Here is a 24,073-nt window from a genome sequence, read left to right as displayed (position 1 = left end):
GAATTACAAAATTGGAAGGAAGATAATCATGTGTGCGTGGCTAATTATGGAGGTGGTGAGGTGAGAGATGATGGATGATGGATGGATGATGCAGTCGTGGATGAAGGGAAACGCTGTGGATGATGGTGATGGTCGAAAGGGGGGAAAAACCCAGAGCTCCCTGGAGGTGGCGGTTGTGTAATGATAAGAGGAGGAGAGGGAATTTAAAAATAATAATAATTTAATAGTTAAAAAAGAGGGCGGAGAGTTTAAAAAAAAAATTGAATCATTGAATTTAAAATGAGTCAATAAAAAAAGAAAAAAAAGAGAGTAAAAATTCTCTTATTGTCCTAAGTTAAAAATATTCATCATACTTTTAATGAATCTTAAAAATTCCTTCTTTATTTTTTAAAGCTTTGACCATTGAATGTTTATTGAAATTCAAAAATTAATCTTTACCACTATATTTTATCAATTGTGTTTTCATAACCTAAAAAGTCAACTAGAACCTATTGGTATAGATTATATTAAAAATAAATCTGATGCCTCAAAATATTTTCAAATTACCTTTTTTAACAATTATAATTTTTCATAAAATGGTCAAAATCTCAAATAATGAATGATGCTTCAAATTTAGCTCAATTAAAGATTGATAAAATTAAACCACATTAAAAATGAAAAAAAAAATAAAATATTCACAATTCAAGTCTAAAATTTCTATAATTAATTCCAAAATATATTATTTTTTAAAATTAACTAATAATTTAAATAATATTTGATAAACTTAAATTAATCTAAAATACATGAAAAATATGAGATAAAATATATAAAATTTATGATTTATCAATAAGCAATAATGCTGCTAGATTGCCTTGCGATCACTTATTTCATTTGAATGACTAATGCCAGTTGATCCCCTCTCATGTCTCTTTATCGTCAGTTTGCATGGCATCAAGTGACTTATATTCATATATAGCACCACCTAATATATAATATTATCATTTTTTATTCTGTAGTTTATATTTTATTTAATAGCTAATTATGATTATCTAAGTGTGATTGGACGTGAGGTTTTTAGGTAATCGCTTATCATTCTTAACAAATGATATTAAAAATATGTTTTGTTTGGAATTTGAAAATCCATATTGGACACACATTTGAAACCCAACATGGGATTATCACCGACTGCAAAAAAGACTTGTGCATGATTGACATATCATTTGAAATTAAAAAATGAGACAGACCTTGATTGTATGAGTAGGAACTTGGCATTTGTGGTGTCTTGTATGTGATGAGTTTGAAGTTATGATAATAAATTATTAAATTATCTAAGTGTGAACAGATTTAATATTTATGGGTAGTCATTCTCCATTTATAACAAGTAGTGTTAAAATTAAATTTTATGAGTTAAAAGCTGATTTTACTCACACGCCTAGGTTCTAAAATGAGACCATCCAAGCTATAACAGGAACATGTGTGTGTTTACACCATTTGAAGTTTAAAAAAAAGATCAATCTTAAGTATAGGAGCAGAGACTTAATGTTTTGTGACATCTCTAATATAAGAAGCCTGTAGACTTATGCACTTGAGGAAGATTGTTTGATTGTTTAAATACAGGTTTTCAAGCAATTGCTTCCTGTTCGTTACACTAATTTATCCATTTAAAGGTGATTAAGATATATTAATTTTAATTGAAAGATAGTCTTAGAAAGTAATGATAATGTTTACCATTTAAGGATGCAACCTACTTTTAATTACTTTTCTTAACTCTTGTGAACATGATCGAAAATATCTTATACTTTGACGAATAGAGAGTAATTAAGAAGGTAGGGTTATGTTATATATAATATTCGTTTGGTCTCATCTTGTAGAACAGTATTTTAAACAAAAATTGTGAATACAATGGAATCAATCAGATACACTTGGAAAATACAAACTTTTAAAGTTACATTTATTTAATAAAAGAGAAAGAAATAAAATAATGAGAGATAATTTTAAAATAAATTTTATTAATAATTATTTCATACTAAAAAAAATAAAATCATGTGTGATAAGCAAATTATGATAGCAAAGTAAAGGGATGAAGAAGGGATGGGGTTGGAAGTAGAGCTAGAAATACGTAAGGACTCAACTTTTAAGGGCCTGATCCTTATAGGCTTGGCCTTTAAACTTGATTTTTCATTTTAAATTTTATTTCTCAAGTCTAATCTTTATGTGAAGGACTCAGGGTTGGAGCCGCAAGTCCTTTTTAAAAAATAAATAATTAAAATAAAATTAAACATTATAAATTAATTAAAATATTTTAAAATTAAAAAAATTAAAATTCTCATAATTTTTTTAGAAATTAAACAATACACATTTAGAAGTCTAGTAATAAAATTTAAATCTTAAATAAAAAATAGTTTATTTTTTATAAATACACAAACATAATAATTATAAAAAAATATTATAAATTTTATACTATACACTAATATTTATTAAAAAATTATATTAAATTAATTTTAAAATAAATTAAAATTAATAATAATATAATAAATTAAAATAAATTTTAAATACGTATTACACAAAAATAATAATAATAATATAACAGGACTTGAAGGGTTGTCCGAACTCGAATTATTTTTATAAGGTTTGTCAGGCTAAACTCTTAAGCTCAATTACTTTAAAAAAATTTATTTTTAAAATTTAAATCTTTATTTAAACAAAATTTTGAAGTCCGATCCTTCATATCTGACCTTTGTCTTCGGCTTTAGTTGGAAGGAAGGAGAAAATGGGGGCACAGTAGAGGCGATGGAAGCCCAAAAAGAAAAGTGAAAGTGGGGAAAGGACAGGTGTGAGCGTGACGGTGAAGGCATTTATTTATGAGGCGGCGAGTGGCGAGTGGCGGTTGGGAATGAGATTTATTTATTGTTAAGGGGGTAGGGGTCAGCCAAGCCCAAGCGTGGCGGTGAATGGTAATCGAGGGGAGTGAATGGCCACCGACGCCGCCCTCAAGACCTGTCTTCTGTGGCTGGCAGCCGTGATAGCGGTGGTTGGCCTCTCCACTCACTCTGCTCTCAAGATGCTGCTTACCTATATCCTCGGCGTTCTCGGCATTGCCGGCGTCCTCCTCCCCGACTGGGACTACTTCAATCGCCATTTCTCTCGCTGGCCCCACCCTGTCACCGCCCGCGAAAGAGCCGCTCTTCTCCCCCATCCCCATGCTTCTCCTTTTCTCAGGTCGGCTCTCTTCTTCCTTTCTTCCCTCTCTTTTCCGCCGCTCTACTTGTTTCTCATCTCTCCTCTTACTTCTCTTGCTCCCAGGTTTGCCAGTTCTCCACTCAGGGTGACTGCCTACGCCGCCATTTATGGATATGCGATCTACAGGTGGTGGGGCTATGTTTCCGACTCCTCATGACTCCTGCTTCCTTCTCGCCGGCCGCGCGATTTCAACGAGTGCGTTGATCTGTTCATCGAGGGTAATGATGACCATATGATATGTATAGCTTTCATCCATGTCCATGTACGCCTGCAAGCAGGCACTGCCCTAAATTTAGTACACACTCTACGCCCTCCACTGCGCGTTCTCTTTGCCAATGCTCTCTCCAATATTCTACCCTACGCCGCCATTTACTAAAATGTCTTAAAAAAAAAAAAAGGCATCGGCCTTCCTCTATAACAATAATAACCTTCTCTCAGGTGCAACAGTTCCAGTGCCCATCTTCCTCTTCACCATCAATTGTCCTCTTCTTTCCAACACAAAAACCGAATCTGGATATCCATTTCTACCATTATTGCATGAGTGGGACGAACACGAGGAGAAAGGGAGAAAAGTCAAAATCACCTCTTTCTTGATTCAGATTAAATGGACCACAGATTCGAGCCGCAACACAAGAAATAAGGAAGGAACTTTGATGGCACGGACAGCAGTAGTGGACCAGGGCAAGGTCGACGGAGTGGAATTCACAATTTTCTTGGCTTTTTTTATTCTAGAGGTGTCGGCACCGTAGAAAGCACAGGAGAGAAAGTTGTGGTGGGTGCGGAAACGGTGGGGGGATTGTGGGAAGGAAGATGATAATGGAGGGTGAAGAGAAAGATGAGCTCCGGAACTGTTGCGCGGAGGGGTGGTCATTGTTGAGGAAGAAGGATAAAGAGGAGGGTTGAACACGTTTTTTAATTGAGAGAATTACATCTAGTCGCTTTAAAGAAATTAATTACAAGTAAGAATTAGCGATAAATTTCATTCAAAAATAAATAAATAAATTATATTTTTATTTCAATAATACAACAACAACAACAAGCCTTTATTTCACTAATTAGGGTTAGCTGCATAGATTGCAAGACACCATTGTGCTCTATCATTTATTAAGCTTTTAGGAATATTATTAATTAAGAGATTGCATTCAACAACTTTCAAGAGTGTTCTCTTAAGCCTTCCTCTACCTCTCTTAATCGGACTCAAAGTTATATGTTCCACTCTTCTCACTGGTGCCTCCCTTGGTCTTCTTTGTACATGTCCAAACCATCTCAATCGATTTTCTACCATTTTTTTCTCAATAGGTGTCACCCTCACTTTTTCACGTACGTGCTCATTTCAAATTTTATCTTTACGTGTATGTCCGCACATCCATCGTAACATTCTCATCTCTGCTACTCTAACTTTATGCTCTTGCTGTCCCGTTAGAGCTCAGCATTCACTACTATATAACATTGCCGGTCTGATAGCAGTGCGATAAAACTTTGCTTTAAGTTTATTAGGCACCTTACAGTCGCAAATAACTCCTTTAACTTTTCTCCAATTAAACCACCCAACTTGAATTCTATGTGAAATATTTCCATTGATTTCGCCATCATTTTGAATAATAGCTCCCAAATATCTAAACTTTTTCACTTGAGGTATAATTTGATCTCCCAATTTCACTTTCAAATTATTGTCAAATAGTCCTTTACCAAATTTACAATATAAATATTTCGTTTTACTTCTACTCAGACGAAAACCTTTCGACTTCAATGTCCTCCTCCATAACTCAAGTTTGTAATTAACCTCTTCTCTTGTCTCTGCTATAAGAACTATATCATCCGTGAAGAGCATACATTTCGAAATTTCCCCTTGAATATGTTCCGTCAAAACATTTAAAATCAAGTTGAACAAATAAGAACTCAGAGATGATCCCTGATGTAGTCCAATCTTTATAGGAAAATTCTTTGTTTGACCACTAGGCGTTCTTATACTAGTTTTTACCCTCTCATACATATCTTGTATGGCTTTAATATAAGCAATTCGTACTCCCTTTTTTTCCAACGCTTTTCAAAGCACTTCTCTTAGTATACGGTCATAAGCTTTTTCCAAATCAATAAAAACCATGTGTAGATCTTTATCTTTACAACGATACTTTTCCATTAATCCCCTTAGTAGATAAATTGCCTCTGTAGTTGATCTACCTGGTATAAAATCAAATTGATTCTCAAAAATACTTGTCTCCAATCTCAACCTGTGCTCAATTACTTTTTCTCACAATTTCATTGTGTGGCTCATGAGTTTAATCCCTCTATAGTTAGTACAATTCTAAATATCTCCTTTATTTTTATAAATAGGAATTAATGTACTTCTCCTCCACTCATCAGACATTTTCTTGGACCGTAAAACACATTAAATGACTTAGTTAACCATCTCACCCCTTCTTCACCTAAACATTTCTACGCTTCGATAGATATACAATCAGGTCCGTTGGCTCTACCATTTGCCATTTTCTTAAGAGCTTCCTTTACTTTCTTATCACGTATTATTCGATAGAATGACAAATTTGTTCTCCTTCACCAGTTACTAAATCCTCCAAGTTACTAGATGAACCCTCTCCATCATTGAAAAGTTTAGAAAAGTAAGTCTCCCATCTATTTTTAATTTCATCATCTGTAATTAAAATTCTTCCCTCTTCATCCTTAATACACCTTATCTGTTCTAGATCTCTTGATTTTCTTTCCCTACTCTTGGCAATCTTATAAATATTTCGCTCTTCTTCCTTCGTCTCAAGGCTCTTATAAAATTCTTCAAAAGCTTTAGAATGAGCTTTACCCACAGCTCTCTTAATTTCCTTCTTACCCATACGGTACCTCTCACAATTTTTCTCATTGTTACACAAATATATGGCTTTAAAACAGTTCTTCTTATACTTGATTTTGTCCTGTACACTATTATTCCACCATCAAGACTCCTTATCTTTCGGACCAGAACCTTTTGATTCTCCCAAAACTACTTTTGCAACCTCCCGTATCTTTTTAGCCATATCCTCCCATATGATGTTAGCACTTTCCTGAGATTCTCAAATTCCTTTATCCAAAAGATTTCGCTTGAAAATATCTTGCTTCTCACCTTTTAATTGCCATCACTTAATCCTTGGTGCTACTACTTGTCGACATTTTTGAATTTTACTCATAATACACACATCAAGGATTAGGACCTTATGTTGTGTCGTTACAACATCTCCGGGAATCACCTTGCAATTTTTACAAAGTCTTCTATTTGTGTTCCTAACCAAAAGAAAATCAATCTGTGACCTTGAGGCTTCACTTTTGTAAGTGATGAGATGCTCATCTCTCTTCTTGAAACAAGTGTTGGCAATCTTAAAATCATACGCTAATGAGAAATCAAGAAGAGTTTTTCCTTCATTATTTAGCTCTCCAAAACCAAAACCACCATGCACCCTCGCATACTGACCAGCTTCCCTCCCGACATGCCCATTAAAGTCTTCTCCAATAAAAATCTTTTCACTCTGTGGTATGTTTTGAATCAACCCCTCTAGATCCTCCCAAAATAATTCCTTAAGACTGGCTTCTGTCCCGACTTGCGGCGCATAAGTGCTAACAATATTAACAGTCTCACGTTCAATTATCATTTTTAAGGAAATAATTCTGTCTCCAATTCTGCTAACTTCTACAACGTTCTTCTTCCACTCTTTATCTATAATGATGCCTACTCCATTGCGTGCACTTACTTTTCATGTATATAAAAGTTTGAAACCTTGAATATCCTTAGCTTCTTCTCCACGCCATTTTGTTTCTTGCAGGCAAAGGATATTGATTTTTCTTTAAATCATAACCCCTACAACCTCTACAAATTTACAATTTAATATCCCAACATTTCAAGTACCAAATCTAATTTTGCTCTTATGGACTAACTTCTTTAGCCGCGTGCGTCCAGAATGATGCGGTAGCCCTTGCTCATTTAACACTACATCCAGGTGCCAATGCAGCGGCTCTAACTCACTTATCATTGTACTCGAGCCATGCAGCGCGTTACTTACGGGCAACGACCTAACATTAACATTATAACGTCTATTGTTCATGTTCATGATAGGTTCAACAAAGTTTTACATTGGCTGTTGATGGCCTAACACAACCCTCCTCCTTTACCCGCGCTTAGGACCGGCTATAAATATAGGCGGAGTTTGATGTGATTCTTTTTTTTAATAAAAGCATTTTAATAAATATATATCAAAATTTATTTATCAAGTTCACTTTAAACTTATTTTTATATTTCCTGAAATTTCTTAACAATTATAATCTTTCTACAATAATTCTTCCAAAATTGTAATTGATAACATTTTTTAAATCAAATAATTAATAACATTTAAAATTACAAATTTATTTAAATTAAAAATCTTATTAATTATATTTCTAATTAAACATTTTAAAAAAATAAATATAATTTAAAAAACTAAAAATGTTTTAGATTTTTTAACATGATATTTAAAAAAGTCCTTTATAATACTGGAAAGAATATATTGTTTCTCCAATATTTGTCAATATTATAAATCAAATCACATTAGCCTGCACTAGAATTATCAATGAGGCCATATTCTAAATTGATCACGTTTCAATGTTAGGCGCAAAAGTACACGTATTTTTCATTTAACTTTTTAATTATGGTAGCACGATCTAACAAATCGGACGATTTTCATATACTAGTTCAAACACTTGAAAAAAAGCGAAACAATTTTAACCTTGTAATTTTAATAACAATTTCAATCACGTGTGAAAAAAAATAGCTTAAACCTGTTTTTAAATGACTTATAAAGGTCAGGGATGCAAAAATCTTTCATTTTTTTTTAACTTGGCTCTAAAAAAAAAAAGTCTCTAAATGAATAAAATGCCCTACCAAACTAAGTATCAACAGGCTCGGGCTTTTGCACGCCCATCATCACTGTTTTCAAAATTTAGCCTACATCCACACGAACACGGACGGGGTATGACATCAACAAAAACCGTGAGAAAACGTAGTACTACATGCTTCCTCGAATGGAAAAAAAAACACTACGCAGTCTCCACGGAAGCCACAAGCATTCGGTAAAAAATGCTAGTTCGTGTTAAGTGAACGGCTGATTGAATTCGATGCCATCCTCGTAGCCAAGAATTCAGGCATCGTTTTCCCTTGGATTTCAGCAGCAAGTGGCAAATAAAATTGCCTTTTGGGCAAGCATTTGTTTGTTTTCTATCCACCTTTACAGCGTGGAGTTTCACATGGCGGAGGAGGTATACCGAACACCCAGTCAAGAACATTCAAATATTTGGATCTAAATACTTCCCTCTCCTGTGCATAGCAGTGCATTATGATGGCTGTTGACAAGCTGAAAACCAGAATATCAGCTCTCCTGATCTTTATTGACTGCGATAAATATCCTACATCATCCAAGCATGCGAGAAAGCTCTCGATTGCACGCGCAAAGCAGTATAATGAAATCTCCATTCGTCTGCTTTTCTTCTCAATACCCAATGCAAGGCCAGCGGGAAACTGCCCAAAATGCAACTTTTTGCAATAATCAACGATGTCATATAGAAGACTTTCCCCGCAACATAATTTCGACAGCACAAGTTGAAGCAGATCATACAAATTAAAATACCCCAGCCAAACAGATAAGAATATAAAGACTCAGGAAGCAATGTACCGTTCCCACGAACACCATTGGAATGTTGCATCTTCTGAAGATTCTGAAAAGCAAGCACGTCCACATCCTGATGAACAATAAAGGCATCCATATCATACATATAATATAGTTTCAACAAAAGTCACGTCATAAAATCGACAATGATAGAGCCAATTGAAAGCAAGCACTTGGAACCATGCATTTCTTTTGTGTCCCACAAGACAAGTCTTCAATCTTTAAGCCAATGTTTAGCAATAAAGAGAAATGTGGATAGTGTTTGTCCATCTTTTCTATCAAATTTTTAATAAAAATAGATGCTTCTATAATTCAGTATTGTATTACTATGCATATATTTGGTTTAACTATCGTGTATCTTTAGACATGCAAGATCGCGACTGTCATAAAGATTACAAGAATTATAGACATTTATATTGCTATCCTTGATTCTAGTAATTTTTGTATTTGACCAGAATTCGCATAATTGAAATGTTGGTTTGCGTGTTTGGCCAATACATGTTCTATGGAGTTATGTATGGACACCGCACAGCATAACGCACCAGCATGGTTGGAAATTTTGAACAGTGAAAGAACGCTAAATTTAAAACCATTGCCAAATTAGCAATAAGACAACTAGGAACAAGGTGATGGGCACTAAGTATGCAAGAAGATGCTGACCAGGCAGATGAGCAATAAACAGACAGAAATAAGCTTGATCTCGCCGTGCCAACAAGACCCTTGGCTAATATTGTATGAGGCCTGCGTAGAAGAATGTTGATGTTGAGCACTAAGGCCGAAGAATTGTCGTCTCACATAACATGCCATAATTAAAGACCAAAACACATTATAGAAATGCAATCCTTCCACATTGCTGAAGGACTGCATGCATCTTGGGAATCCTTTCATTCGGAGAAATTATATTAATATAAAACACGGGCTCATTTCTCAATATGTTTGCAAAGGAGAAAGCGGATATTAGATTAGTCGATCACCTCTTCACAAGTCCTTGTCTGTGAACTAAGAGTGCAGGGATCAGATAAACTGGAAGATAGACAGATAATGCTCTCTTGTAAGCTTCAAGGAGAAAGGAAAGAAAATGTCCACCACATGACTGGTTTTCATGAATAATCTGCAAGACACTAGTCAATGTAAAACTACGATACTGCTTCACATGTAAAGAGAGAAAAAAAAAAAAATACGCCTCTATGAGAGAGAGTCCATTAAAGAAAATTACAAAAAAATATTTAGCCTTCAAGTAATTCCTCATCAAATACTTAACAGTTACCATAGGACTTTTGAGTCTAATGGGCCTGATCGTGATGAAGAATTTATGTTTTCCTCATTATATAAGATGAACTTTAATTACTACGGAAATAATGATATTTCCAAGCCAAAATTGGCATCTAGATGCTAAATCAAATGGTTTCCAGTTTCTAGTTTTGATAGTACAAATTTGTTAACCATGGAACATGTGATAACTATGTCCTGTCTTTTACATTTTGTCCCCAAAAACCACCCCCCCGACCAAAAAAAAAAAAAAATCTATAAAGAAATAAAGAAATGGATATCATTCCCATACCGAGCAAGGAACTTCCATATTTGGATCTAGTTGCACATCGACACCCTTGGCCTTGTAGTATCTTTGTATTGCTTCCAAATCAGTAAAAGGCATGCCACTGGCAATATCTTTCACACCTTGTAAGATAACAAGATCCTTACCACCATGTTTATTGAGAAATGACTTGTATGAAGAAGGCAGACTCTCTTGCTTTAATATGTAAGCAGACCTACAACAAATTGCCAAAACATTTTCCTACTTCTGTCAATCATTTTTGTACAAACATGATTAAAAAAAAAACAAGAAAGAGGCGCATTAGGGCAGAAAATAAAGCGTTTCCCATATGTTTTTGCCCAGAAAGAACTGTAAGGGAGTACCCATGTGGCTGTCATCACATTCACAACCATGCACAGATGACAAACATCTTTATTTACTTGAACATAAGCGTTAGTTAAAAATTCTACTAAATAAAATCAAGACAAAATTAATCTCACAAGATCATTTTTAATAAGCTTGTAGTCCTGAAAAGTAGATAACACAGTCATTTATATGCTGCAAAGTTGGAATACAACCACGATTAAAGATCCAGGTAATAAACTAGCTCAGTCACTTGACATCTCATTCAAGCATTTTACCTGACTGGACTTGATTTTACCTTGAAGTATATGAGTAATTTTATAATGAAGAATGCAGCGCAGTTCATTAGTGAAGCGGAAATCACATGTGAGATCAAGTATCAACTTTCGACTACCAGCTCATCCAATGAAAGATAAGATTACTCATCAGAGAGAAAAAAGAGGAAATGATAAAGCACACATGAACAGCCACGCTAGTATGTTAAACTTATCCATATAAAGAAAGGGCACGTACAATATTTGTGACGAGGAGAGACACATAAGGAAAATGTCACCGTGCTTCCATGTGAGAGGTTTACAAATTCCCCCAAATCGTTTGCTCTTAATCCCACATCGAGATGCCAAGACAGCAGCACGCATAAATATGTAAATGGCCAAGCTTGTATGCTGTGTTTTAAAGCCAGTCAGAAGAATGGATGGGCCAGCAATCGCCCCTGCCACCAAAGATCTCCATCTTGCTGTCCTGAGCTAGGAGGAACAATACGAATCAAAATCTCTCACAAACAGTTGATCAACCTCATAAAGCGTAAATGTTAACCACTAAACAAAATTGATTGTCCACGAGAGAACGTGCCTGCGGTGACCACCCAAAGCACCTATAAGCTCCTCCATGGACACGAATGTTCCCGCAAAGGTTCCAAGAAAAAGACCGTAACTCAATGATTCCTTTACAGCCGTAACAATTGCTTCACTGTTTGTTTTCAGAGCCTCCTTCCTAAATCAGGGAATGAGAAACAAACATGTTCATGAATGAGAGAATGGAATGGTTAATAGACAGGCCGCGCGAATTCTGCAAACCGATATTCGAGTATCTTATATTTCACGAGTACTACCTCAGAGAATTGAGCGGCTTTCTTTGCTTCAATCGAGCTAGGATCGAGAAAAGAGCAAGACCACCCTTAAGACCAGCTCCAATCGTGAAGCCCTTAGCAGACGCGATAAGAATTCTCCCGAGCTTCTTCCATTCCTTCAATGTAACCATGTGATGACAAAACAAGTCTGAATACCCCGAGGACGACGGAGAAGAACCAGATTTTCCACAATGTTTGCAATTCACATGAAAAGATCTAGCTTCGTCATTGTGAGAAATATTATTCGCATCGAAACAGCCCGAGCAGAAGCCGTCAGCTTCGGAGGACCCGTGGGCGGACGGCGACATAGCGGGAGTTGACAAGAAGCACAAAGTGAAAGTGATAACGCAGGCTCCGTAGCAGAAGGCAAATGGAAAGGAGGGAAGTTTCTCAGAGCGATGAGCGTTATTAACAAAGGCGGATACAGAGTCGCGAAAATGAAGCCGTGTGACTGTGCGTTTGGGCGAGTGCTTTTTGAAATTACAAATTTAAAATTACGATGTTGACGCCCTCGTTCCATTCCACAAATGCCTGTGCCACTGCCATGGCTACCTCCTGCCTAGTAGCGACAGCTGGGGTCCCGGGTCCACCATTCGGCTACCCCGCGTTAGTCTCATTGATTCTTTTTTAAAAGGATTGATTTCGGTAGCTTTTTCAAGTTAACTAACAGAAAACTTCTTGTTCAATCTTCTTTCTTTTATAATCATAGATTCGCAATATACTTTGGATAGAGCATTATCACCAAGCTCTTGGCACAGATTCATAATATACTGATGCTTAGTTGCTCACTGGCACTACAGTACTACCGTATGTCAAAGGTTACAGTTACACTAATCATCCCAGCTCAGATTGTCAGCGGAACTTTCTCCAGAACAATGGAATCCATAATGAAGAGAATAAATTCGAAACAATAGTTTTCATCAAGAAAAAAAGAAACGCGTGAAGACGAAAGTATTTTTTCAAAACCAAATGAAAATTATACGAAGGATGTTGATCCTCCTATTTGCAATGTGCAAAATATGCCTTTCGTTCGCTACTCGAAAAATAAATGAATGAATGAATAGTATACCTTTCGTGACAGCAAACGTCCGTATCATGTTCTTAATTATTAGGCCTAACTCCTCAGTCCTAACAATTTCATTCAAAACAAAAGCCTAGTAAATGAGGAGGGTGGGGAGTTGGAGTGAAGAGGCAACCACCATTATCCTGTCCATAACCCTCTGTCGGTCCTCTCCACACGATATAGAGAACGGGAGACAACGAACAGTCTACAGTCCATCCGGCTCCCCCCTGTTGATCAAACAATATTGAGTTTTTGTCTGCAATAAGCTATCTAAGAATTTAGTTCTTTTTCTATTCTTGAGCATAATTCTTGTAAAACTCTCCTGTCGAAGCACTCCTATTCAATCAGCTAGTGTGTAACATCTTCTCTTCTCTTCCTTGCCTTTGTGGTTCAGAATTAAAACTGAATTCACAATGACATGCTCGGGAGCTGGAATCAACTTAGAACTCAACATTTTCTCTTATTTTAACAATATTTTATATTTGGTTCGTGTATTTTTATGTTGAGGTTATAAGAACGAAGAAAAATCTCTACACTTATATCGAAAACGATCCATAGAACTTAATTTGGTTAATATGTTGAGTTTAATGTACATGTGACTTTTCTATCAATTTTGAGTCCACCCCAGAAAAGAGGGTTTGGGGGGGGGGGATTGTATCTCAGCGGAAGGAATGGCAATTCTTTATTTGTTCTTTCAAATCTTAAAATGACATTCGTTCTCAAGGATGATCAGATAAGTTACAAGGCAACCATGCCCCATTAGTACCATACATTTTATATACACACATACACATATATCAGCAAGAAAAGATGAAGAAAAAATTCCACACTACGTTGTCCTAGAATCAACAAGTTATATCAACTAATTGCAGTAGTTGCTCATCACACAGCAAATAACATAGTAAACACTACACTAGGCAAAATAACTACAATTCTTAGACGACAAATAAATTGGATTTCTTAGGGGTTGTTTGGTTACAATTATAGACAACATATACTCTTATATGACAATTATTAATTCAATTTTATTTAAAATTAACTGTATTTTTTAATTTTTTTTTTCAAGAATATGAAGAATTTTCATCCATAAAAGCATTATTAATTTAAGGCCAGATAACAATGCAAACAAATTTGAGCAGATGGAAGAAAAAATAAATTCACCTTCCGGTAGAGACTAAACAGTTATATTTGCAGACTTTAAGCATGGGTAGGTTGACTTTTTGAGTCAGTCCAAAAATTTACTTTTGTTGGTAATACATGCGAATGGAGTGATCAGTTGGGCATAAGTCTACTGGTTCTAAATCTTCCCATGATACATACCTGAGGATCTACTTGCTACCTATTCCACTTTGAGAACTATTTTCATGAACTCATAGACAAAGTAACTTATCGCTGCTGAAGGAAGCACCTGCAAATAGGACAATCAGAATGAGAAATTTATAAATCTCATGTTCAGGAAGAATTATCAAAATGAAAGTATACATGTGCGTGCAATAAAATTGACGTGTATAGCCTCCAATGACACAACTTAATATTACTGAAGTGTCATTTCTATTTGCGATACAGCAGGGTAATATAGTTTTAAAAGGAAACGAGAAGACGAAGAGAAGCATGGCCATCTTGTGGTCACTACATAACAGCACGATCTAATTTAGAATGTAAATAATTAAACGCCCTCCCTTCAAAAAAAAAAAAACAGCAGAAGAAGAATATAATGAGAGTCATAAGAAACATCATGATATTAAGAACCACAATCAAAATTATCCACAACAGATAATTGAACATCTGGACCCTGGTGCATGATCACCTTAATTGAAAGAAGTATTAACTAGGTATCCATACAGCTAAATTTACGAAGACCAGTGAAAGAAAAGGGGAGAATTCCAGAAGTTAAGATATGCATGCCTGCAATAAGCTGGGAATAAGTCCAGCATAGAGAGCTGCAATGCCTCCTCGCTCAACAATCTTGATACAAGTTGCTAAGGAACTTAATTTTGTGGATTGCACTTGCATTTGAAGCTGCCTCCTTACCACTTCAAACGGGTAGGTAGCAGCCTCAGCACAAGCACCAGAAATAGCCCCATACAGTAGCGTCCTTATTGGCCCCAACTCAAGCTGGTCGAAGGCATTCAATTCCTGCCCCTCTTTTTTCATGTTCTGAATTCTTTTCATTCCTTTGGGCGAATGCAGATATGCAGACTTCAGTATATCATATACTCCATAATAAACCGCTCCAGAAGGAGCCATACTTATAATCGAGGGCACTAAACCCTTGTAAAGAGAAAAGAACCCTTCAGTGTGAATCATGTAGCGGAAAGCTCCAATTACACCACCCAAGGCTTCCCCACCAGGTGCCACTATCTTGGTTCGAATCTAAAAGACACTACATGGTTCAGACTTCCAGTGATCACAGTGCAAAATAGTTAAATGCATACAGTTTGATTCACTAAAAGACCTACTTGCATTGGGAGCTCATAATGAAGTTGAAGCGAAAAAACAGAAAGGATGGTGTACCATTTTTTCCATGGCAGAATCAAAAAAAAAAAAATGCACGCATTTCATGCATTTATGCCAATCACACTGACACACTCTTCCTCATTTATTTGAATTTTAATAAATAATTAAAAAATTGAGTTGCAAAGGGACCAGCCAGCTGGACAGGAAGAGAGAAGATCAAACCACCAAAACAGGAACAAATTTTAGTATTTTACTTCTCATTCTTCTTTAAAATAATATCAGAATAACAGAAAAGCCCTCAAAAATTTTTGTCCATATTCTTCAGTCGTGACCCCATATCTTCATGAATCAATACAAATGCATACAAGAACTACTTTAAAGCAAGGCCCAGCTTACAGTGTGAGTAGGCCTCTATGAAGGCATTGCCAGGAAACATTTAACAAAAAATTTGTCAAGATTCCTTATTTTCAAATAGGGACTTTAAAGCTTAAGCATTCTTCATATCCACTATGGAAAGAGTAAGTGTTTGACACAAGGTAATTTATCTTACTCTACAACTGCACCCTGCATTCACATGCAAGTGTGACAAAAGTTGACATGTTTAATCAGCCAAAACATGCCCAAATCACCACTCTTAATGGCCAGCATTCAGACTTGAAGGGTACATATAGCTGACCAGCACCATTCATCTTTTGAATAAAATAACCAAGTTCCCTTAACCAGGAAATGTCAAAATCGCTAAGTTATTTTTAACAATCAATCCAACCAAGACCTGGAGACTAGATGGATATTGGACACGCTTATAGTTTCTGATCAGTTCCAACCACAAAAACAGATTGGCACTACATATTTGCAATGATAGAAAGACAACTGGTTGAGCATATCATAAATGAAGAATTACCAGATTTATCAATATTAAAGCATGATGAACATATGTGTCTGTTGCTTTGGTTGAGGCATTAAAAGAAAAAACAGAGAGATCATATTTCAAGATTTCCACATACAGTGTCAAGTGGTAGGCAAATAATGGTAGCAGTGATTCCAGCTGCAGCACCTGCAATAAACCTCTCAAAATTGGTAGTTTCCTCATTTCCTGACAATGTGAGTAACTGCTTTCTGTATGTATCATAAGCACAAAAATTAACTGCTTTAAACGGAGCTGTTCGGAGAATATTAACAAGGTTCCCCTTCCAAAAGCCTCTCAATCCTTGAGAAGCCGCAATTGTTTTAATAAGCTCAAAAATATTCTTCTGTTCACCACGAACTATGTATTCCAGCTTAAGTCTTTCAAGTGGGGCAACACAAGTTCTGACAAAGGCAAATGCATTGTTAGAAAGGGGGGAAAATAATTACGCAAAAAGTAGGCATTGAAATAGGTTAAAAAAAAGGCAAGTTGAATCAAATCACAAAGGCAATTTCCCCAGGGTCACAAAAGTACACACTCACTAAACAGTATTTTTAGTTCAAAATGCAAAGCAATTTATTGTTTTACCTCCATTCTTTTTCGTAAAAATTCACTGTAATCACTACGTATGTAGGTAAAGTTGTTCCTATTTCATTGTTGTGGCTACATTAGACCCAAACTCGAGTCAAAAGTTATGGTCTTAAACCATATACAATGCTGAAAGATATATAGCTATAACATCATCAGGTAATAAAGTATAAAACATCAGTTATGCAGAGATGTGAAGATCATTGATCCGAGTGGGTCACTAAAAGATTGCGACCTCAGTGACATGAATCGGTTCTATACGAACAATTTTATTCATTTACTGCATCAATATGCATAAAATAAAGCCACTTTACAAATACAGGGTGATATATCCTTCTAAAGGGTTGCGCCACAAAAATTTTACAGCAATGTGTGATAAATAAGAGCATATTAAAAATCATTGTAACCAAAACACCAAATTGAAAACAACGCCAGAGGAAAACGTAGTGGCATGGCTCACGCCCACTTTTCAGATAAGGACACCGAAAAAAATATACCTAGAAACCATGGCAGCTATAGCACCAGCCCATAGATGCTTGGTGGTGTTCATAGCACTGCCGCCCCGCACTCTAACCTTTTGTGACTTTCGTTGCCCAGCAACTGCATTGGCACTCGAAACAGCCTTGTCGGAGCTCTTGCCTCCGTTTTGCACCGTATCTATCTTGGGGTCCCCAACAAATTTACCCCCTCTCAAGCTAGCCGACAAAAACCAACCACCAGCTGTAGCAGAGGTCCTCCTCGGTCTCCGGAAACCTCCAAAAACTACAGGTTGCTGGGAATAGTATGCAGAAGAAGCCGAACAAGAAGCAGTACCGAGAGGAATTCTAGACGAAATCAAACGGGAAAATGAAACAGGAACTGTGGGTTCGAGAAACAAGCCGCCTCCATTGAAGGAGGCAGCACCGCAATTGAATTTGAACAGAATCGGAGGACAAGATTGTTCCTGTGAGCAACATAACTCCAGCGGTGGCATTTTCTAAATAAAGCAGAGCTAGAAGTGCAGCTGATTGGAGGTGGTGTTTCTAGGGCTATTGAACGCAAAGACATGAGACCTTTCTCAAGAAAAAATGGAAATGTAGGATACAAGGCCTGAAGGTGAGAGTCGCAGTATGAAGGGTGATAATGGGGCACAACACTTTGCTCTCATCGCCGAGCATAGTAGATTTGCCACCGCGACCAAATTTTACTTTTCCTTCTTTCAAACGCGTCGTAGAAAACAACTACCGCCCCGAGCCCGTTAGCTCTTTTTCTCTTGCCTGATTCTGGCCAATGGAAACTATCCCGTTATTAATCATGGGTTGACCATGACAAATTTAAATAATCATTTGCACCACTTGCACTTAAATAATAAGATATTTTTAAATAAAATTATAAATATTAATAAAATTTATTAAACATATTTTATAACTTTAATTTTTTTAACAGAAAAATATAAATCTTTAAAAATATTTTTTATTTAATACTATATTTATAAAAGAGTATGAAAGAGAGAATAAATAAAAAAATAATTTTAAAAAAATATTCCTTCCATTTAAAAATGTAAAATATTTTTAATCGAATTACACTCCTAATAAAATAGTTACTTACTTTTAAATTAACCTTATCTTTTTATATTTTTTTTCATTAAACATTCTATAATAAATATAAAGTTATTATTAATAGAGACACTTTTAAAAAAAATAATTATTATATTTTAAAAGATTAAAAATATCTTACATTTTTTAACATTTAATTTTTTAAAAATGTCTTATATTTTTAAATGGAGAGAATATTATTAATGAAATCCTATTTTTATTAAAATATTTTATATTTTGAGACATCAAATATTTTTAACAAATTATATATATTAATAAAATTTATTAAATATAATTTATAATCTTGAGTTTTTATAATTTTTTTAAAATATTATTCATTAATAAGAGGATAAATATATATATATATATATATGTATGTATGTATGTATGTATGTATAAAATGAAATAATGGGTAATAATATAGAGATAATCATTTTTCATAAAACCTTATTTTAAAAAATCTCTTATATTTTTTAACATTAACTCACATTAAAAAATGTTTTATAGAAGGATGCGGAGAAAGTATTCTAAATTAAAATTTATCTTATTAAGCATAATGTTTTAAATATTTTTATTTTAACGTATATAAATTTAAATAAAAATAATTTTTGATGGATGCCTTTTTAAAAATAAATTTGCGATTTAAAAATAAAAATGTTAATTAAATCGTGCATATAATATAAGATTAATGAGTAAATAGGACCTTGAATTATTGTTTAAAAATCACCCTAAATCCTACACTCTTAAAATATATAAAATAAATTTTAAACTTTTAAATTTATAGTAAAATAAATCTTGACCGTTAACTTCTTAACATCATTACTGTCCACACAGATACTGTTTAGAATTTATTTTTTTTATAAATTTAACCTTAACTGTTACAGTATCCGTATTGACAATAATGATATTAAAAAAGTTGACGATAATGATTTATTTTGTTATGAATTTAAAAGTTTAAGATTTACTTTACATATTAAAAGAGTTCAGGGTTTAGAACGATTTTTGAGCAAGAGTTTAGGATCCTATTTACTCATTAACCTTGTAATATATTATTATGATTGGTAAAGAATTATATATGGGAAAATTTCAACACAAACCCTGGATAAGAGATAATAAAAGAGAAAATTCTTGAATTTTTGAAACTTTACTACAAGTTTAGGATACTAAATTAAAATTAAAATTCTTTGAAAAATGGTAAAAAAATTTAGCACAACTTGTTCATATTTCTACTATATGTTATTCAATACTTACCAGACTAACGTTAGTTGCTTTATTTCACTTATGTATTACAACATTTTTACTTCAATTAATTTTAAATGTTGCTTTCATATTAACACAACTTAATCGTATTCCTACTATATATAGTTCATTACTTTTCATATCACCATTAATTATCCTACTTTACTTGTATAACCCTACACATTTATAGTTCATTTTTTTTTAATTTCATTTCTTTAAGGATAGTCTCGTCATTTCTTAAAAAATCTTAATTTCAATTCAATATCCTAAATTTGTAGTAGAGTTTTAGAAATGTAGATGTTCTCTTTTTTATTATTTCTGGTCCAGAAGTTTTTAGTAAAATTTTCCCATTATATATTTGTACTCATTATATGATATTTTAATTAAAAAATAGAAATATAAATACAAATAATCAGGAGCCAGCCTAATCAATTATGGACTAGGGGTGTCTTCATTTTTTCTCCTCCATTTTCCTCTACTTCTCCCATCTCCACCATTCAAATTTTTTTATTAAATAATTTTTAAATGATAAAATTAATAAATGGTGAAGATGGGAGAAGTAAGGGGAAATGAAAAAAAAAAAAAAGGAGAGTGCCCACTTTCATGTTTTTCTCCGGGTCGAAGAGTTGTTTTATCGTTTCTCCATGATGAAAAAAGTGGGTGAAAATGAAAAAAAAGGGCGGGGGGGTTGGAGGAGCGAAAGCTAAATGGCCCGCCGTATAACTTTATGCGACAGGCGTACTAACCAACGCATGTTGCAAGCGTTTTTCTTTAACAAGTTATTGGTGAAAAAACTTACTTCCCTCTTTAAAAATATAAAATATTTTTTAAAAAATTAAATATTTAAAAATATAAAATATTTTTATAATCATTATCTTTTTTAAAAATATTTTTATTAATAATAACTTTATATTTATTGTAAGGTATTTAATAGGAATAAATATGAAAAAATAGGATTAGTTAAAAAATAGGTAACTACTTTATTAAAAGTAAAATTTAATTAAAAATATTTTATATTTTTAAATAAAGCTAGTAATTTTTACGCTTCTGAAAAGGAATTATTTGATATTAGTCACAAAAGCAGAATTTTGCGAAGTTTTGAAAACTGACTTCATGCAATTATTTCTTTCATTTTCCCAGCAAAGCATTAAAAGAATAAAAGTTGAAAAAATAGTTTGATTTGAGAAGGTTGCGGTTTAGTTCCACATTAATAGAACGATTGTACATTTAATTTAGGATTAAATTAAAAACACACAATATTTTGCACGGAGCAGCTGATATTTTAAACTCAAGTAGTATGATGTAAATTTACACATCAATCTTGAAAAACAATGCAAAACTCTTCAATCTATTATGGAAGCCATGCGTTTGTTAAGTAATAATTATAGATCCCTGATGTTGTGCCGCATGTAAATGAATTATGAGCAAAAATATTCATAACATACAATATTATAGAGCAATTTTGCCCATCAATATTAAAAAATGGTGCAAAAATTTTCAATAAAAGATAAATGCATGTGCTAACAAATATTGACCGTGAATATCAGAAAAATAAAAGTTTTATTTAACTTGAAATGTAAATGAAAAAAATATATATATATATATATATATTCAAGTTTGTTTTGGCCAGCATTAACCCTAAGCACCACAATTTCTTTTTTTGTCATAATTATAGGTATATAAATACAATTCTCTTTAATGTGAGCACAAGCAGCGTCCAATGTGATCTCCAATAAGGCTTCCAAGGTAATATCCATAATGACATTAAGAGTGGGACAGTCAAGAAGTTAGAGAGAATATTTAGGCTATTAGAATCCCTTTAGTTTAATTAAGTCAAGTTTTTTTTTTATTTTCAACGAATTTTCATATTTATTTTTCACGTACTTTATTTATTTAGTATTTTAAGTTTTAATAACCTAATATAACCGTTTGAGTTTAAGCTATCCGTTAGAGATTTCACATTAAGATTCTTTGGGAGTCATAGTTAAGTCATGAGTCTTTTATTTATTTATTTTTAAATACCACTCTTATATAGATAGCAGCATATTAAATAAAACTTTTTTTTAACAACCTTTGTTTATCGGTATTCTAGTTTGAATAACAAATGGCTTTTTAGGTAATCATGAGGTTGAGAGTTTATTTGAGAGACTCCAAACATAATTTCAACTTTGTATGGATATTTTCAATTAGTGCGATCTCTATAAAATAACATATTATGAGATTTTGAATTATTGTGTGAACTTTCATATCACCATTGAAAACTCATCTAAAAATCATATCAATTTTTGATGCTCTCAGAAGGGTTCAACCCCTTAGAAAGAGAGAGCTGAGAGAGGGGATGAGTTTGGCAATTCAAAAAGGGAAAGAGAAGGAGGGGATGAGAGTGTGATTTAATTTGGATAGTCATGTGAAAGAGAGTCCAACAGTAAAGAATAACTTTTATATGAATTTGAATCCAAATGTGTTTATATGATTGTGACCCATGACAAAATGGAATATTATGCCTAAAATTAATCATTGCTGGAAATACTTTCGCATCTATACTTCTGGTCAAATAAAATGTCAGTGTTTCTAACATTTAGGGTTAATATTTGCTAACACGTGCTTTCATTATGGAATGAGAATTTCTACACTGTTTTTAAGAATTGATGGGTGAAATGGCATTATTTTTTTCCTTAACCATTCATACATGGCAAAGCATGTTGGACTTACATCCCTTATTTAACAAATATCTAACGTCCACCACGAAATGGAAATTTATGCATCATCTTTTAAAATTGATAGATAAAATCATAAAATTATATCACAATTGAGTTTAAAATGTCAATGGTTCAAAACAAACTATTTTATTGCACCTCATCCCTTTAATTTATAAGTAGTTATGTTAAAAGAAACCTAAAAACAATAAAAATCGGAGAAATTCTTGCATACACATGATGCACCATGTCATTTATGCTGTGTCCAATAAGAGCATGACATAAGATTTTATTTGATTGAAATATTACAACATGACATATTAAAAATAATGATATATAACATTTTATTTGATTGAACTAATAAAATATAACATGTTTTTATTGGACAAAATATAAATGACATGATGCATCAAGTACATACAAAAAATTCTCTAAAAATAATCTCACTCAATAAAAAAAACAAGAGGGGGGAGAGGGGGGAATGTCATACTGGGCTACTTGGAACCCCAAATTAAGAAGAGAAATGAGTTAATCCATAATCCAGGTACTATTAATGGTGCCCCCTTTCATCTCTATATGTAACGTATTTTTAACATACTCATACATATTAATAAAAATTTTTTATTTAATTAAAATTATATAAAATTATAATACTTTTTCAATCTTATACTGAACATCATGTTTGTGGTAAGTAAATCAGACGGTTTCTTTTCTTTTCTTTTCTTTTTCAACACAAGAACAAAATTATTTAAATATATTATGATACCTTTTATATTTAGAGATAAGATAAATTTCTTGATAATACCTTTTATATTTAAAGGTAAGATAAATTTCCAAAGAATGCCTGATAAATGAGGACGAGGAAGTAATAAACAAAACCATCGCCTCTAAACAGCGCGTTATCTTCCTGGAAGACTCGAAGCCCCGGCGATATCAGAAATATAAACTTCTCTATGGTTAATAATTTCAACTAACCGTAATCAATGTTTGTTAGCAGCAGAAGGGTACAGCATCATCAGCGGCAGAAGAAGTCGAAGGTCGAGTCATCCATCCGGCACGCACAAAAAACCGAGCGATTCACTGCAAGCTGGCGAGGAAAAGCAAATAAATGAACACAGATTGATAGAACTGTTCAAAGAGTTTCCAGGACGAGCATCAAGAAGAAAGTCAAAAGAGACAGCATCAAGAAGACTTGGACAATTAATTCTGAAAGGGCGCAGAGCTTGATTCTCTTGTTAATCAAACGCTGCTTGACCAATTGAATCTTTAGGTCTTCGATTTCTCTCCTCAACAGCTTGAGAAACAAAACTGGAAGTCAGAGAAACAAAAAGGCAACCAATTAAAATGCGAGTCATTTCAAAATTAGACCTCGTTGTCATCCGGGGCGAGACTGGGGAGTGATTTCAGGTCGGAAAGGAGGAGAGCAGCTTTTGCACAGCGACGTATCGCCATTTGCGATTTCAGATCCTTGCCTTGGTTTTCCATCCGGCCCTCTCTTCTCTCTTTCCACATTTTCGTGCTTTCATACAGTTTGACATAGGGAAGCCGTTTCTGGGTCTTGAAATACCCACCGCCATTCCCGCCCTAGCCGCCTCATGTAAACGACACTCCCGTGCGCCAAAACAATGTGAA

At 34.0% G+C, this 24,073-nt stretch overlaps 3 protein-coding genes and 1 long non-coding RNA gene across 6 annotated transcripts; 1 reads left to right on the top strand and 3 right to left on the bottom strand.

Moving 5' to 3' along the window:
• The first annotated feature begins 2,850 nt into the window (after positions 1-2,850).
• On the top strand, positions 2,851-3,622 carry LOC129294745 (signal peptidase complex-like protein DTM1). Its single transcript, XM_054933217.1, has 2 exons — positions 2,851-3,198; positions 3,283-3,622. The coding sequence occupies exons 1-2, from the start codon at positions 2,951-2,953 to the stop codon at positions 3,374-3,376; spliced, it is 342 nt and encodes a 113-aa protein (XP_054789192.1). The 5' UTR covers positions 2,851-2,950; the 3' UTR covers positions 3,377-3,622.
• A 4,453-nt stretch (positions 3,623-8,075) lies between these two features.
• LOC129294306 (uncharacterized) lies at positions 8,076-12,675 on the bottom strand. 2 transcript variants are annotated; one of them, XM_054932552.1, is made up of 8 exons: positions 11,903-12,675; positions 11,644-11,784; positions 11,305-11,532; positions 10,456-10,663; positions 9,869-10,005; positions 9,555-9,635; positions 8,901-8,967; positions 8,076-8,746 (listed from the first exon to the last, which is right to left on the bottom strand). In XM_054932552.1, the coding sequence occupies exons 1-8, from the start codon at positions 12,226-12,228 to the stop codon at positions 8,447-8,449; spliced, it is 1,488 nt and encodes a 495-aa protein (XP_054788527.1). In that variant the 5' UTR covers positions 12,229-12,675; the 3' UTR covers positions 8,076-8,446. The 2 variants fall into 2 exon arrangements, with proteins under 2 accessions (XP_054788527.1, XP_054788528.1); XM_054932553.1 differs by lacking the exon at positions 9,555-9,635.
• A 146-nt stretch (positions 12,676-12,821) lies between these two features.
• On the bottom strand, positions 12,822-18,160 carry LOC129294307 (probable mitochondrial adenine nucleotide transporter BTL3). Of its 2 annotated transcripts, XM_054932555.1 has the most exons (5): positions 17,430-18,160; positions 16,445-16,748; positions 14,889-15,356; positions 14,304-14,391; positions 12,822-13,210 (listed from the first exon to the last, which is right to left on the bottom strand). In XM_054932555.1, the coding sequence occupies exons 1-4, from the start codon at positions 17,903-17,905 to the stop codon at positions 14,323-14,325; spliced, it is 1,317 nt and encodes a 438-aa protein (XP_054788530.1). In that variant the 5' UTR covers positions 17,906-18,160; the 3' UTR covers positions 12,822-13,210; positions 14,304-14,322. The 2 variants fall into 2 exon arrangements, with proteins under 2 accessions (XP_054788530.1, XP_054788529.1); XM_054932554.1 differs by lacking the exon at positions 12,822-13,210 and having other exon boundaries at positions 14,152-14,391; positions 17,430-18,159.
• Positions 18,161-23,546: 5,386 nt separating this feature from the next.
• Positions 23,547-24,073, bottom strand: LOC129294699 (uncharacterized). The gene is made up of 2 exons (XR_008589430.1): positions 23,810-24,073; positions 23,547-23,735 (listed from the first exon to the last, which is right to left on the bottom strand). It is a non-coding gene; the product is annotated as an uncharacterized LOC129294699 (long non-coding RNA).

The sequence above is a fragment of the Prosopis cineraria genome, unplaced genomic scaffold (assembly GCF_029017545.1).
Source record: "Prosopis cineraria cultivar Desert tree isolate PC_DT_omini unplaced genomic scaffold, ASM2901754v1 PC15, whole genome shotgun sequence".
Classification (NCBI taxonomy): Eukaryota; Viridiplantae; Streptophyta; class Magnoliopsida; order Fabales; family Fabaceae; genus Prosopis; species Prosopis cineraria.
This window is presented reverse-complemented; position numbering and strand designations above follow the sequence as displayed.